General features: G+C 36.1%; 1 protein-coding gene, 1 long non-coding RNA gene and 1 pseudogene across 2 annotated transcripts in view; 2 read left to right on the top strand and 1 right to left on the bottom strand.

Moving 5' to 3' along the window:
• LOC107568605 (mesoderm induction early response protein 3-like) overlaps positions 1–2304 on the top strand; it is a 19447-nt gene extending 17143 nt beyond the window's left edge. Inside the window, exon 13 of the mRNA XM_016254571.1 lies at positions 1059–2304. Coding sequence (XP_016110057.1) covers positions 1059–1459 — 401 coding nt within the window. The 3' untranslated portion in view covers positions 1460–2304. The remainder of the gene's footprint in view (positions 1–1058) is intronic.
• LOC107568608 (uncharacterized) lies at positions 1583–15910 on the bottom strand. Its single transcript, XR_001606788.1, has 3 exons — positions 15899–15910; positions 4726–4730; positions 1583–3288 (listed from the first exon to the last, which is right to left on the bottom strand). It is a non-coding gene; the product is annotated as an uncharacterized lncRNA (long non-coding RNA).
• Positions 8767–13487, top strand: LOC107568607 (pyridoxal phosphate phosphatase-like; annotated as a pseudogene).
• Positions 15911–17471: the final 1561 nt, after the last annotated feature.

Below are 17471 nucleotides of genomic sequence, written 5' to 3'. Positions count from 1 at the left end.
TCACACTTCTCTAGTAAGTTTCGTCTGTGTGTGAAGACAGTAGCGCAAATCCGTGAATGAATGTTCCGAAGTGAAATAAACTTCAGCGGAATAAAGTTGAATGGAATTGAATTGAATTAAAGTTGAATAAACTTCAACTTTACTGTTCAGTGCACTGATGTCAGACTCATTTTGGATAATAAAGTTTATTGTTAAATGCCCTGCCTCCATTATGTATCTCTGTCACATCATTATAAGTGTTTGATCACCATATTTGAGTGACCATTGCAAAAAATGTGTTTATGTATATATATTCTGTTTATGTATATACTGTATTCTATATATAGTACCAGTCAAATGTTTGGACACACGAATGGGAAAGTGTCCAAACTTTTGACTGGTACTGTACTATAATATACACAAAGATATCGGATATCGATATATCGATATCTGCATTTTTTTACTCCCTAATATCGGTATCGGTATTGGACCCAAAAAAACCCATATCGGTCGGGCTCTAATATATATATATATATATGTGTACTATAATATTTAATCAAAAGTAATTACAATTATGTAATTTCTTTTGAACAAGTATTGTAAAAAAAACAAAAAAACAATCAGCTCACATTAATTTGAGAGGTCACTTTTTTGGGGGGAAAGTAATATTTTTATTGAGCAAGGATACATTAAACTGATCAAAAGTACCAGCAAATAAATTTTTGTTTCAAATAAATGTTGTTTCTTTTGAACTTTGTTTATTATAGAATCCTGAAAAAGAAAATGCATCACGGTTTCCACAAAAATATGAAGCAGCCACAAGTGTTTTCAACATTGTGATAATAATCAGAAATGTTTCTTGAGCAGCAAATCAGCATATTAGAATGATGTCTGAAGGATCATGTGACACTGAAGACAGGAGTAATGATGCTGAAAATTCACAGAAATAAATTGCATTTTACAACATATTCACATAGTAAGCTGCTATTTTAAATTGTAATAATATTTAACATTTTCTTTCCTGTATTTTTGCACAAAAATGGTGAGCAGACGAGTCTAACCTTTACCTTTTCCTGCAGCGCTGACGAGCACGGTGGCGTCGGTGTGTAACCCCGCAGACGTCAGCTGTCTAGACTCCTACAACTTCTCCTCGCTGGACGGGCTGCACCGCGGGCCCCTGAGCCACGAAGAGCCGCTCAACTACTCCGGCGACGGAGACTGCATCAACCTGCTGGAAACTGGCTTCTACCACTCGGACCTCGGGCAGATCAGCGTGTGCGGAGAGGACTGCGAGCGGCCCCCGGCCAAGCGGCTGAAGATGGGCCTGTCGGAACCCTTCATAAACGACAACAGGAGCATGGGCGTGGATTTCGAGGGCCGCACGCACCACATCACAAGTGCCAAAATGGCGGTTTCGGTCAGTGACTTCGGCGAGGCGGGCAGCTACATGGGAGCGCACACACTACTGCAGTCGGAGTAACACGAGCGCGCATGCCAACTCTCACGGGACTAGCTGCAATCTAACATGTACATAGCCGCGTATTCCTTTGAATATTTGCTTTATTTAGTTTTCCTGATTATATACGTGTGTATATATATGTACAGATCTTTTTTTTTTTTTTTTACTATGACATCAGTGATGTCTAATTGTACAGACCTAAATCTTGATTTCTCAAGAGTTAATACAGCCATTTATTTTCCAGTCTTGAATTTTTTGGAAGTGTCATATAAACGTTGTCTACGTCCGAATACTGTGGAAAACTGAACTCGCATACTTGGCCCGAGGGCAAGGGGTTTTACTAAGCCATCATGACGACTGGCTGTCAGCTCAGCCTCTCCTCTGTGGTTCCCATCAGTGTTTACAGCTCAGCCTTCGTCTGAACGGCATCTACGACCCCTTCTTCGTTTCGTTACGCACCATTTTTTGCACAAGAACCTGGAAGAAGTTCAGCCCTGGGATATTTTCTATGTTGACGGACTGCAAAAACAAACCTACGAACAATTGAAAGTGGTTCTAGCAAATATAAAAGGCTCTAAATACAATAGAGGTATTACGACGTGTGTGATTAAAATGTTTTTTTCCTACTTCTACGCATATTTATTAGTGTTCCTCTTGCTTTAGCAGTCGGCGTTTGGCGTATTTATTGCAATGAAGACCATTGGACTGCATCATGGTTGTTTTTGTTTCCCGAAATGGTTGTGAGATACTGGCACATGTGTTCGTGTTTTTCTTAGTTTTTGTTCATTTCGATATTTTGAGATCACTATTTATTGAAAAACCGTTTTGCAGGGATTTCTCGCCACGGGAACAGAACCAAGCCGCAGGTTTACCCGTCTGTTCCCTTCAGTGACCGATTATGCAACGTTGTAAATGATTTTTCTGGCACGGCGTTCGTTTGCTGCAAGCACTGATCTGACGTTTATCTATGCATCGAGAATCGCTTACAGATGAAACGGATCATTTCGGACCTCGTTTGCCTGTTTTTCCAGCTTTCCCAAGTTTTACTTTACACACTCTCGTATGGCAATAATTTGTAAATATGTACAGATACCTGACATACCTTGCTGTTTTTTTTCTTCCTCGGCAAGCAGACTTGAACTTGAAGACTTGCTTTTGAGTCTGTGTATGCCACAAGAATGCCTTCTCGACTTTACCATTCGTTCAACGCTTTTTCGCACAAGAGATTTGCTTAAGAAGAGTTATTTATTTATTTATTTATTCACTCAGCTGCAAGTGTGTTTGCGTTCTGTACACGAGTGAAATACGGCCGGAGACGAAGGGCTAGCTGAATGTACAGTATTATCACATCTTAGGGATTTACTGAAGTCGAATGTCTCTCGGTTAAGGCAGAAGCCCGGTTTGCAGTGTTGCCTTAACCCTCATTCAAACCGTGCTTGTTGAATGGATCTGGAAAACGCTTGGGAGGCGATCTATTGGACGGCTCGTGCTGTGTCTGTAAAATCCTGTTATAAATCCTCGTACCTGCGGCCAGAATCCTCCTTTATTTTTATTAGTTTTTTTGGTCTTGACATACTTGAAGGATGCGTATTGATCGATTTAAATACAATATTCTACAATTCAGTCCTGTAGGTTGTGCAATTCAGTTCTTCTGTCCCTCCATGAATCGAAAAGAGCTTTAGGAAATTGTGTTGGTGCAGTAATTTGTCCAAAGTTTGTATAAAAAAAAAAAAGTTAATGGCTTAAAATTGTAATGTAGTAATGGTTGTCTGCTTCAAATGTACATTGAAAAACCTTCCCTTATCTTTGGAATGTTTTATGCTTTATTTTGTTTCATATCTAATCATTTGCTTTTGTGTTTTTTGGAGGGGGGGGGTTGCTGGGTAAAGTTCTGTTTTTTGACACATTTTCATGTAATTAAATTATAGTGTTAAATAGACAATCAAACGGCGATTAATATTGGAACAGGAAGTTGTATCATTCTTAATATTTGTACATAGACACTGTTCTTGTTTCGTTGGTTTTATTTAGTATTTTATGTTGTACTTAACTGGCAAACCATTCCAGAAATAAAGTTCTGGAGATATTATAACCGTGTTGATGAGTTTATCCAAATACTTGCTCAAATTGGATGCCTCTGGATCTTTATTTGCAGTAATAATGCATCACAAGATTGCCGTCACTGAAATGAGAATTTCTACAGTATAGGCCACAGCTTAATTATCTAAAAAAGGAAACAAAGGAATTTGATTTAGCTTCCTCCTATGTATTCACAAACGTCTGATATCAAATGCTAATTTTATGGAAAAAGAATAGAGCAAGCTAGTGTTAGAGGCCTTTTTTGCTTTTGTTAATCAGAAGTCAGAATTATAATTGTATAATAAATAAAAAGAAAACAAATAGATACTATTCCCACTCTCCTAAACCCAATAGTGTGAGTGAGACGGTAACTTGCACAAATAACTGTAGACTGTATGACCCGTTAACAGTTGATCATTTATTCCTTTTCTATTTTTAGGAAACTAGACTTCTTTGAAAGAATTGGCTCTGTTTAAATGAACGAATGAAATAAAACAAATAGTTGATAAAGTTCTCCACAACTTTGATAAGCACTTCTGTTTAACACTTCATACACAAGTTTCCCAGAATTCATTTCAATATCAAAACACACAAATTGATTTCCAAAAGACACTGGATATATCAAACAAAACTCTGAACCATAAAAATGACTCTTGAATTCAAATGATTCACTTCATATAAACTCAGAAATGACTCTTGACTCAGTTCAAATGAACTCTGAAGTGACTCTTGACTCAGTTCAACTGAACTCTGAAATGACTCTTGACTCAGTTCAACTGAACTCTGAAGTGACTCTTGAATCAGTTCAACTGAAATCTGAAATGACTCTTGACTCAGTTCAAATGAACTCTGAAATGACTCTTGACTCCGTTCAAATGAACTCTGAAGTGACTCTTGACTCAGTTCAAATGAACTCTGAAATGACTCTTGTGATTCAACAGATGATTCAGTTTTCACACCAAACCCAGTTCAATTGCCTAGTTCATGTTTTCAGTTCAGTTCAGTCTGAATCAGTAAAGAGTTCATGTGTGTGTGTAAGTGCAAAGAATGTTTGTACCAGTCTGTAGCAATGGTGAAATTGATGCAATGAACATTCTATGGCTACTATTTTACATAAAACCCCTTATACAACACTGAATATGTATACTAAGATACAAAAAAAAAGTTATTATCCCACTGGTCACTATTGTTGCCATCAACATGTTTACTCATTCTATGTCCACACTCAACAAAACTGAATAATTGTGAATTCATACAGAGTTCTGGCATGAAACTCTAGATGGCGCAGTCCGATAGGTCTAACTCAATCTGACCTAATGACATCATTATCACATGGCACAGCTGATTGGTTCTCTCCTGTATCGGTAGCCAATGAGCTCACTGCTCAACATTCAAATATATGACTAGTGCTTGCTGTAGCAGTTGCAGCTTGCTTCAGAACAGCGAAATCAACATCTAAAATAAGTGAATGCTCTTCTAATCCATATCGCTGTGTGAATTGCGTAGTCTGCCTAATTGAATTAAAAAAATCAGCAACCATAATCAAGTTTAAACTAGTGTCATATTAGCAGTTTGCATTGTATGCAGGAGCGAATTTTAATCATATTAGCAGCAGCATTTAGCATCTGTGTTTATACAGCTGGAGCAAAACGCAGTTTAGAGCATATCGCTCTGGGGACACGCCGATAGTAACGGACATGAAACAGGTTAAATTAAATGAGCATTCTTGTGTATGCATTTCAATGGGGGTTCGCCATATACATCAGCGATTATCCCAGTGTTCACGGTCGTTATTTCTAAGGTCGATGATTTCATTGTGATGAGTATGTGGTTGATTTCAGCTGCACGCAGCACTGCAATGACAGTGTTGCGGGTGACGCTGAAGATCACTATCTACGGCTGTAACAGTTAGTTCCTAGTAAAATGCATGATGGGTAGTGTAGTTCGGTGAAATGTGCGCGTGCGACGTGTGCTAACGCTGTGCTGTGTAATTCAGAAAACGGAGAAGGAACATTTATATTCTGCTTTTATTTCAGGTCAGTCCACCCGGGGGGTTTTGTGCACTGTAACTTCGACAACTTTTATCTGCACAAGAGAGTAAAATGGCATGCATCGGCTAACTTTGTCCATTTCATCATTGCATGAACATGAATTAACAAACTGTTACGCTGCAGCTGGGACAGATGAAGTGGAGAAAGTAACAGCAGTTATCAAATGACTAAATTATGATATTTGCTCAGGTGGGTGCTGGGGTCTTATCTATCAGATTGCAACGTATATCCATTTTGTTAATTAAACATTACACAGTGCGCATCTAATTAGAGTTAAGCCAGTTGGCGTGGTAGCCCAGGCTCACATAGTCATAGCCCACTATTGTTAAAGTCGGCATGAAACGGAATTTTTTCCGATTTTGTCTTTTCTTCTCTACTGTGATGTATATCCAAGTGAAACGGCATCTGAAATGAGAGGACGGGACTTGATTTCGTCCTTCGGGAATTGATTGGATCGTTGGAAGGTGGGGCGTTGCAAACAAAATGGAGGCAGATCTGAATGCCAGTTTGCAGTTAGTGGTGGGGGATTTCTCTCCACTGGATTCACAGCCGACACCCAAGCATGAATAAATGTTTTTTTTATTGAGGATGACGACGATCACAGGCGCACAAAACATGCCTAAATAGCGCGCAAAAGAGAGAGAGAGGGACTGCCTTAATGACTGAGCACGTCCTCCATCAGGTTAAGTCATATTCCTGAAAAAAAATTAGTCTGCTATGTCCTAAGAGTAATGTTGTCGTAATATCCTAATATCTTTTCAATGTTTAGGGGTAACTTACTCCCTCATAACTGGTGTCAGTGCTATAAAGTGAAGCATCAGCTTCAGCTTTAACCCCTGTCGTTTATCCAAGCGTTTACCCCTCACCTCACTAGCTCCGACCTAAGCCGGTCGGCATGGTAGCCCAGGCTCACATAGTCATAGGCCACTAGCATTAAGCCAGTCCGCGTGGTAGCCCAGGCACACATAGATAGCAATACATGCGGTTCACATGGCTCTTTGGAGCAGCAGCAGTACATATGTCTTGGCGATAGATCTACTTGTTGGGGGGGTGTTTTGTTCTTGTTTTGGCTTGTATTGTCCCTTCTATGTCACCTGCTTTGTGGGGGGTTATTTCATATATGTTATTTGCAGCAGCAATATTTCTTACATGCTCACAGCAGCATGTTGTGGATGTATTGGCAGTAGCAAGTCTCAGTACTTGCTCTGCCGCAGCAGCAGCAGCAGGAGCAGCGTAGCAGATCTTCCCCAGCTCCACCTGTATGGATCTGCTATGAGGTGATTTATGTATGCTATATGGGGGTTATTTCATGTATGTTATATTTACAGCAGCAATATTTCTAACATGAAATGTAAGGCCGATATCGGCCGATAAGTTTTTCTGTTTGGCCAATGTGTTCGAGGCGGGACTTTTATTTTGAAGGCACTGAGAACGGCAGCGCCTGAGCACACACCGCTTACATTCTCTCTCCTGTTCGCTGTCGTCGTTCAGTTCTGTCTAATACGGATAGAAGTCTATCTAATTGGCCAATGTGTTCGAGGCGGGACTTTTATTTTGAAGGCACTGAGAACGGCAGCGCCTGAGCACACACCGCTTACATTCTCTCTCCTGTTCACTGTCGTCATTCAGTTCTGTCTAATATGGATAGAAGTCTATCTAATAATCAGATAGAACTGTTAAACAAAGGAATTAAAATCTATACAAAAAGTATTATAACGATTGCTTTAATATTATTAGTAATAGAAAGGCAAACATTATACTTTCTCGTTTGCCGTCAGCATTCAGCAAATACGCATTTATATCATTTAAACAAATCTTTGAATAGCTAATGAAAATTTAATTTCGCAAACCTTGCCGACTTAGTCGATTCTTGTCCGTGCGAATTGAATGCGGACAGGAGGAGAGTTCAGCTTCACTGGAGACGCGCGATCGACGAACTTTAAACTCGTGATTTCAAATTATGCTGCGCTTTATGCATTTTCCCACTGTCATATTAATGTCATTTTCATTGTGTGCTGTATGTAAAATGAGTGTTACCGTGGCTTTATTTGAAAAAATTTATATGATTCCCAATGCACACAAACTGAATACTGAGTGCTCTGTTGGTTACAGTGTTTACTTCCTTTTTAATTAGATTTTTATTAAATATGCATTTATTTGTGAAAAATGCTTTGTCTTCTAAAGTATAAGTATGTTTATTTTACACACTTATTTTTAATCCATTTTCAAATGATTTCAAATTTCTTAAATATAAATAAAATGATATCTGCTTTATATCGGCAATCCTGCTTTCCAAGATATCGGCATCGGCAGTCAAAAAACCCATATCGGTCGACCACTATCTGTGATTAGTAGTAAATCTCCAGCAGGTGCTTTCAGATGGAGCGGCGTTTACTACACAGAGCCGTAGTTCACTGACAAGCTACACAAAATTGCTTTCGAAATCATTGCCGATTTTGTGTAGCTTGTCAGTGAACTACGGCTCTGTGTAGTAAATGTATTTGTGGTGCTCTCCCATTCACTGCTCTTCAAGTTAACCCAACTATGACGACTTCCGCTGCTGAGAAACCCGGAAATGTGAAAAGGGTCTATTAAGCTCACGTGTCCTTTAATAACCAATCACATTACAGCCTTGACGTCACTGAATTTCATTCAGAGTTGTGCAACACTCAATCTTATTAGATTTTTTATTTATTATTTTTTTTGGTGCTTTGTTTCCATTTTATTTTTGTGGTTGATATTATGTGATGTATGCTTATTCTTCTGGATGTTCCCGTTCTCTGCAAAAAAAAAAAAAAAAAAACTCAGTCGCCGTTTACGGATCCCATAGGAATGAAAGAGAAGTGCCGTAAGCTGAATCACACCTGTCGCAAAAAATCAGTGACTTCTCTTATTAAACGGCATTTGTTCGTGGTAAACTCTAAAAATAGTTCAATCCAAACGTATCCATTTAGTGTAAAACATGCTGAAGATTAGCAGATGGCTGTCGATTAATTAAATGATAAGCCGTTTCCTCTTAAAAAGCTGTTTTTTCAGCGTAGTGAAGCCTCTCCTCCTTTTGACATCCATTCAAAAAAAAAAACGGCCTCCTTTCCGTTAGCATTAGCCGTTACGTTCTTTTGGCTTAAAGGTTGCAGGCTTGGCTTCTAGTGGCTTTGGCTGCTATAATAATCGATCACAGTGCGTTGCATCTGCTCGCTTTCTGATTGGAGGACACGGGGGAGAAGGCGTGTCCTCTGCGAAATCCAAAAATGTGATTGGACCGTCTTTAGTCCCGCCTTCACCAGCAGCGGAGATGGACGCGCTGGTGAACCGCTCCGCCGCGTCGCGTCCGGTTCTGCGTTCTTAACCGTTAACGTACGGGATCCCCGGCGCGTTTGACTAAAACCGACGCAGTTCGTCGCTTGTTTCTATCATAGGATCTCAAGCCGGCAGGATGGCAGGCGGCGGCGGTTGCGTGATGCTCCGCGGCGCTCAGATCCGGGACCTGCTGGACGCCAAACACAACGTGCTGTTCGACTGCGACGGCGTCGTCTGGAACGGAGAAACGGCCGTTACCGGAGCTCCGGAGGTGGTCAGTCTGCTCAAGCAGCGCGGCAAACGCGTGTTCTTCGTCACTAACAACTGCACCAGGCCGCGGGAGAACTACGTGCAGAAGTTCAGCCGCCTCGGCTTCGCGGACGTCGCGGAGGAGGAGATCTTCAGCTCGGCGTACTGCTCCGCCGCGTACCTGCGCGATGTGGCGCGGCTGCAGGGGAAGGTGTACGTGATCGGCTGCGGCGGGGTGATGAAGGAGCTGCGGGACGCCGGGGTGCCGGTGGCGGAGGAGGGGGACGCGGAGCCGGGCGCCAGCATCTACACCTGCCCGCTGGACCCGGATGTGAAGGCGGTGCTGGTGGGATACGACGAGAACTTCACCTTCATGAAGCTCGCCAAAGCCTGCTGCTACCTGCGGATCTGCAGCATAAATTAAATACTTTTTCTCAATACGATAATTAATTAAAATGACGACAAAGTTTTGGGTGTAAATGTGCTTAACTGGCATTAGAATACACTAAGCATATCATTTCTTAAAGCAAAATAAAACTTTACAAATGTGGAAGAATCCAGTTTTTTATTGATTTATTTTTTAAGAAGGATAATAAAGCCGATTTTAAGGACTATTATGACTGCATTGACAGCATTTTGATGTTAATTCAACACTTTCTCCACTAAAACTCATTGCTTGCAATGCAAAATAAATAAATTAAAATAAAATAATGTTTATTTATGATATAATATTGTTATGGATTCTGGCTTTTAATATCATGGTAACTAAGCAGGAAAAAAAAAATTTGCAAAAAGAAAAAAAATTAAGCCTATTTTAGCATTCTCGCATCATTTTCATGACAATTCAACTTTTTTTTTCCAACAAAACTCTTATTGCTGTAATGCAAAATTAAAAAATGCTTAAATATTTTTTATTTATTTATAAATATATTTTCTTACATTGGGACTTATTATTTTTCATGACAATTCAACACTTTGTTTCCGCCATTTATAATCAACATAAATGAAAGGCTTTTTAAAAAATGACAGTAATGAGAGTTTTGGGTGTAAATGTAAAATACACTATTCGTATCATTTCTTAAAGCAAATAACAACCTTACAAATATGGTAGAATCAAGCTTTTTTTATAAAGGAAATAAAGCCTGTTTGAAAGACTATTGCAACTTTCTGTATTTTGACATCATTTTTATTTCAATTTAACGTTTTCTCCACCAAAACTCTTATTTCTTGTAAAATAAATAAATTAGTTTATATCATATAATATTTTATGCATTATGACTATTAAAATCATGGGAACTATAAGCAGGAAAAAAATACAAAATATATTTTTGGCAGTAAGAAAATAAAGCCTGTTTTAGGTTTATTGAGATTTTTCTGCATTCTTTTTAATGACAAGTCAACAAAACTCTCGTTGCTGTAATGCAAACATTACAAAAATAGAAATGATTTAGAAATATATTTTCTGCATTGTGACTATTAATATTTTTCTGCTTCATTTTCATGACAATTCAACACTGCTGTAATCCAATAAAAAAAAAAAAAAATTTTTTGTTTTTTTTCCCCCCCCCCCCCCATTATAATCAACATTAAAGGCATTTTTTAATGAGAGTTTTAGGTGTAAATGTGCTTAATTGTCATTAAAAAACAATTAACTTAAATGAATATATGGTTCCCACATATAAGCATCGTCCTATCCTTGATTCCAATCCTGGAAAACATTGTCATAAGGAACTACTAGAAAGGGAAGGTCATGCAAAAAAACAGGAAAATGTATTGGTCAGAAAGTGTTTAAACCTGAAAATAACTTGTTTAACTAGTTAATATTTAGCTTAATTTTTATTTCTTTTGATTTTGATGTGAAATGTGACATGGACATGTTTTCAAGAGGTTTATTCTGTCTAAATTCTATTCAAAGTTCATCAGATTCTGCAGCGGTTGAAGCTTTAGCTCTGCTGAGCTGTTGTTTAGGCCTGTTGTTAGTGACTCTAGAAGCTGACGGTCAGAAACACATTGACTGATTCACAATGAGGTGTGACATGAACGCAGTCCTGCTTGAACACAGTCAGAAGTGAGTGAACGCTCGGATTGGTTCTGTCTTGCAACATTTGCGTATGTTCAGATGAGCAGGAAAATACAGTGGGTACGGAAAGTATTCAGGGGTGCTTCTACTAAATACTGAGCAAAGGGTCTGAATACTTAGGACCATGTGTTATTTCAGTTTTTCTTTTTTAATAAATCTGCAAAAATGTCAACAATTCTGTGTTTTTCTGTCAATATGGGGTGCTGTGTGTACATTAATGAGGAAAAAAAATTAACTTAAATGATTTTAGCAAATGGCTGCAATATAACAAAGAGTGAAAAATTTAAGGGGGTCTGAATACTTTCCATACCCACTGTAGTTCTATCCTACACAATTATTCGCCAACAAAGGTTATTTGTCCAATTTAATGCATATTGTACACATTTTTAAAAATTTATTTATTTTTTGTTAAACAAAATAACTAGGTTTGGGCATCGTTTAAATTTTATCGATGCTGATTCTTAGTTTCGGTTCCAATAAGATAAAAATCCAATATAGCCTATACAAAAAAATGAAATCAAATATTTAGATGGCAAACATGTATTCTGTGTCTTTTTACAAAGCATTCTGTTGCAGCTGAATAACATGAGCAGAAATCTGCAGCGTTACAGAACACTTAGGCCTACTTTTGCCTATGCTTTTAACAAAAATAACACCGCAAAAACAACTACACTAATATCAATTTTAAAGTGTTAAAGACAATAGGAACAAACAAATCAATTAGCAATAGCATAAATAAATACAACTGAACCAAATATCCGGTACAGAAACTGTAATTAAAAGTTTAAAAACACTGCATAGGTTTCTTTTCATAATTCAAATCTAGATTAAAGTTATTAAACACGTTCGGTCAATATCAGTGAATGGGTTTCTTGTGTTATTTGATTAACATTTATTAGGCAGCGCGTTTATTAGGCTGCTGTCTCTTTAACCATTCACGTTTTTATGAGCCATTTTCCGAAGCGTAAATACTTGTTTTAAACCATGAAGGCGAACCAATAGATATATCACAAGCAACGTGCAAACTTTGTGCAAGAGTTATGCGGTGAACGTCTTAATCTCAATCAATTTACCAGAAAGTGAAAGTAAAACGAATGAATGAATGAAACGGTTATAAACGAATGAATGAAATGTTTCACTTTGTCTCGAATCGGGCTCGTGGAAAACGTTTGAGAAACCGTACACTTTCAACTGGTTTATTTAGTCTCGAGTAAGACTGTACGACATTCACATTACACGATTTGACTGATTTTTACGTAGAAAGAGCGACAGCACACTGCATTAAAAAAAAAGATCATTCATGTTTTTTTAATAAACGCTGGCCAAATTCAAAAACTAAACTAAAATTGAATAATCTTTGTGAGCAAGGGGGCCCCCTGGTGTTTCGGGGGCCCTACGTAGCTTGCGCATTTTGCGTACAGGGAGGATCGGCTCTGCTATACTCACAGTGCGTCAGTTATGCGGTGATACACATTGAAATTATTGCGGGGCAATCATTGTAATATTAATTTAATAATAAAAGTAACCGAACAATAGTCCTAATAAGAAGAAGAATCTAACAGACGTACATTAATTGGAAATGCCAAATGCTCTTAATAATGCCAATATTTGATGCTTTTGACAATATCTCTGGCTATCGTCGATACATGGTCATCATCTTTAGATGCACCCCAGCATGCCGATACACCACTGCACGCCCATCCCTAGCGCAAACACAGATTTGAATGTTCCGGTATGACTACTCTAAAGGTTTAATAGACACGGGCGATTCATTGTCCTTTAGAAATGAGATCGTGTGAGTGCTTGAATCGAGATGGCGATCTTGTAGCGATTAATGGTGCAGCTGTAGTGTGAATGTGCCGCAGGGTCCGGCAGCCTCACGGCGGCTCTGGAGACGGCCAGCAGCAGGAAGGCCACGGTCATCGGGAAGCCCAGCCGCTTCATGTTCGACTGCATCGCCAGCCAGTTCGGTCTGGACCCGGCGCGCTCGCTGATGATCGGAGACCGGCTGGAGACGGACGTTCTGTTCGGGAGCAACTGCGGCCTGACCACGGTGCTGACGCTGACGGGCGTCTCCACGCTGCAGGAGGCGCTCGCGTTCAGAGACAGCCAGGAGCCGCAGCAGAAGCACTGCGCGCCCGATTACGTGATGGAGTCTGTGGCCGATTTCCTGCAGGCGCTGGAGGAGTGACAACTACACGGTCCCTCGACCGGACGCTCTGCTGACCACAGTATTCCACTTTAAGATATGTGACCCTGGAGCACAAAACCAGAAATTGAGATTTATACATCATCTGAAAGCTGGATAAATAAGCTTGTTAGGATAGGACAATATTTGGCCTACAATTCAACTGTTTGAAGGTGATTTTCTCAATATTTACCCCTCAGATTTTCAAAGTTGTCCAAATGAAGTTCTTAGCAATGCATATTACTAATCAAAAATTAAGTTTTACAAAGGAAATTTGTTAAATATCTTCATGGAACATGATCTTTACTTAATATCCTAATGATTTTTGGCATAAAAGAGAAATGTATAATTGTGACCCATACAATGTATTGTTGGCTATTGCTACAAATATCCCCCAGCGACTTAACACTGCTTTTGTGCTGCAGGGTCACATTTTTCTCCCATTTTATTTTATTTCATTTTTCATTTTAAAGTTTATTTTTATTTTATTTGGTGTTATTTTATTGTTAACGTATTTAAGAGGACTCAAAAAATGTTCATGAATTCATTATTTTATATTTTCAGAATTTTTAAAGATATAAAATATTAAGAAAATAACGAATGAAAAAAATTAAATCCCCTTAAATATAATTACCTTTCAGTAATAAAATAACACCAAATAAAATAATGCCCTAAAATACTTTTCAATAATACAAACAATTATAACAATAATAAAATAAAATAAACTTAAAAACCCCTAAAATATAAATATTTTTCAATAATAAAAATAAAAAATACCCTAAAATACCTTTTTAATAATGCAAACAATTACAAAACAATTTTTTTAAATTGTTTTATTATTGAAAAATAATTATATATTGGGGGATTTATTTAATTTTAATACAATCCCCTTAAATTATAATCAAATTTATTTTAAATGATGACAGACTTCTACTTTAATATACTACTTAAATATCTTTTCCCCCTTTATTTTTATTTTATTATAGAAAGGTAATATTTAAGGAGATTTGTTTTATTTCATTAATGTTTTAATTTAAATTTTTTTTTTGTATTTTATTGACATTTGAGGATTTCATTTTTTTTCATGAATTATTTCATATTTTCTGTAATATAATAAAATATCAAATATGAATAAAATATTAATTTAATTGAGAAATGAAATGTAAATCCCCTTAAATGTAATTACCTTTCATTCATAAAACACAAAATAAAATAAAATCAAATATCTTCATGGAACATGATCTTTACTTAATATCCTAATGATTTTTGGCATAAAAGAGAAATGTATAATTGTGACCCATACAATGTATTGTTGGCTATTGCTACAAATATCCCCCAGCGACTTAACACTGCTTTTGTGCTCCAGGGTCACATTTTTCTCCCATTTTATTTTATTTCATTTTTCATTTTAAAGTTTATTTTTATTTTATTTGGTGTTATTTTATTGTTAACGTATTTAAGAGGACTCAAAAAATGTTCATGAATTCATTATTTTATATTTTCAGAATTTTTAAAGATATAAAATATTAAGAAAATAACGAATGAAAAAAATTAAATCCCCTTAAATATAATTACCTTTCAGTAATAAAATAACACCAAATAAAATAATGCCCTAAAATACTTTTCAATAATACAAACAATTATAACAATAATAAAATAAAATAAACTTAAAAACCCCTAAAATATAAATATTTTTCAATAATAAAAATAAAAAATACCCTAAAATACCTTTTTAATAATGCAAACAATTACAAAACAATTTTTTTTAATTTTGTTTTATTATTGAAAAATAATTATATATTGGGGGATTTATTTAATTTTAATACAATCCCCTTAAATTAATCAAATTTATTTAATAAATGATGACAGACTTCTACTTTAATATACTACTTAAATATCTTTTCCCCCTTTATTTTTATTTTATTATAGAAAGGTAATATTTAAGGAGATTTGTTTTATTTCATTAATGTTTTAATTTAAAAATTTTTTTTGTATTTTATTGACATTTGAGGATTTCATTTTTTTTCATGAATTATTTCATATTTTCTGTAATATAATAAAATATCAAATATGAATAAAATATTAATTTAATTGAGAAATGAAATGTAAATCCCCTTAAATGTAATTACCTTTCATTCATAAAACACAAAATAAAATAAAATCCCCTAAAATACCTTTTTTTTAATAATGCAAGCAAGTATTAATTATTTAATGCATTGTGTTTTTATTTTTGAAAGGTGATTTATATTTGAATGGATTCTATTCTTAAAAGGTAATAAAGTTTAGCTTCATCTGTCAGAGGAATCTTACAGTAAATGCAGCTCCTCAGAGAAGACTCATTTATGCATCGCATGCTTTCAACAGATTAAAGATGAACTTGAATATGAATATGACTTGCTTTCTGCCCTGCGCTGTCGAGCTGGTCTTTGAGAAGCAGTCGTGCATGAGATGAGCTCTGAGTCTGTATGGCTGCAGGAGGCGGATCGTAGTGACACTCATCCTGATGATTCAACCTCTTTCGTGCTCCACAGAACAATTAAAGTCATCTGGGTTTAGAGGAGAGTAAATGATGACAGAAATCTACTTAATATTAGGATTGAATATATGTCTCCCCTTTTACTTGATTTTTAATTTAATTGTTTATTTAAAGGGATTTTATTTTATTTATATATATATATATATATATATAATCCCCTAAAATGTAATTACCTTTTAACAATAAAATGACACAAAATAAAAATTAACTTATATATATATAAAATGTTTAAGGTAATAATATTTAAGGGGATTTTTTTTTACTTTCTATTTTTTTCCTATTTTCCTAATTTTTATTTTATTAAAATATAATTACATTTTAGGGGATAATATTTCTCTATTTGTGTGTTTTTGTCAAAATGTAAAAAATAAAAGCTCCATAAATTTGATTTGATTTTTGAAAGGTAATAATATTAAGTGGATTTTATTGCATATAATTGTATATTAATTGTTTTGTGTGTTTGTTTTATTTTATTATTGAAATATATAAATATATAAAAAAAATACAGTCCTCTTAAATTCGGTTAAATTTAATTTGATTTTTGAAAGGTAATAATATTTAAGGGGATTTAATTTATTGCATTTTTTTATATTTTCCTGATTTTAAATTTTATATTGTTATTTATTATTGTAATTAATTTTTGTAGGAAGAAATTTAGTAAAATTTTTAATTTTTTTCGATGTGTAATAACTATAATCCCCTTAAATTGGATTTTTGAAAGGTAATAAGTGGATTTTTTTGTGTATCATTAATTTTAATTGACATTTCCTTAATATTTTACAACAAATAAAAAACCAAGGAAGTGTAAAATAAAAAAGAACTCCCCTAAAACAAAAATGAGCTTTCAGTAACAAAGTTAAACCTTTTATTTTCTGAAGGAGTATACTCCATAGCAGCATGAAGAGTTTGAAGTGCCGCTAACAGTCAGGTTTGTGTTAATGATTGACTGCTGACGCTCAGCTTCAGTCCTGTATTTTCAGAACGCAGCTTCATTCTCAGCCAACAGCTGGTCAGAAGACAATCAACTACCGTCCCTCGACTCTAGCATGAGTTCTGATGAAGTTAACAGCATTGGTGATTAGTTAAGTCTAGTTAAAGCACTGTGCCAGTCCAGAGCTCTACTTGGGAATGGGACAGTTTAGAGCAGTTTGACCAATGCAGTGACTAATTTATGTGCCAACTGCTGTATGTGTATTTATTTTGAATCATTATTTAGGTTTAATTGCATTAGTGTTACTTGACTGAGATTTGTTTTCAGATCTTGATGAAAATGTCTGACTACTGCTCACTTGTTTGTTGATTGGGTTTTAACTGCCTTTATTAACAAAAGTGACCTTTTTGACCGGAGTAGTTGATGTTTGAGAGCCGTGTGTTGTTCGGTGCTTCGGCTTGATGTAAAGCTCAGAAACATGTGAAATATGAAACAACTGCAAAGCTAACATGCCGTGAGTGTGAAACCACTGAATGTCAACCTGCATGAATGAGAAGATGAAATCATATTGTGGTTTTGATTCTAGTCAGTCAACCGTTCATTGAAACTGGAACCGTTT

The sequence above is a fragment of the Sinocyclocheilus grahami genome, unplaced genomic scaffold (genome assembly GCF_001515645.1).
Source record: "Sinocyclocheilus grahami isolate Dianchi unplaced genomic scaffold, SAMN03320097.WGS_v1.1 scaffold1261.1, whole genome shotgun sequence".
NCBI lineage: Eukaryota > Metazoa > Chordata > Actinopteri > Cypriniformes > Cyprinidae > Sinocyclocheilus > Sinocyclocheilus grahami.
This window is presented reverse-complemented; position numbering and strand designations above follow the sequence as displayed.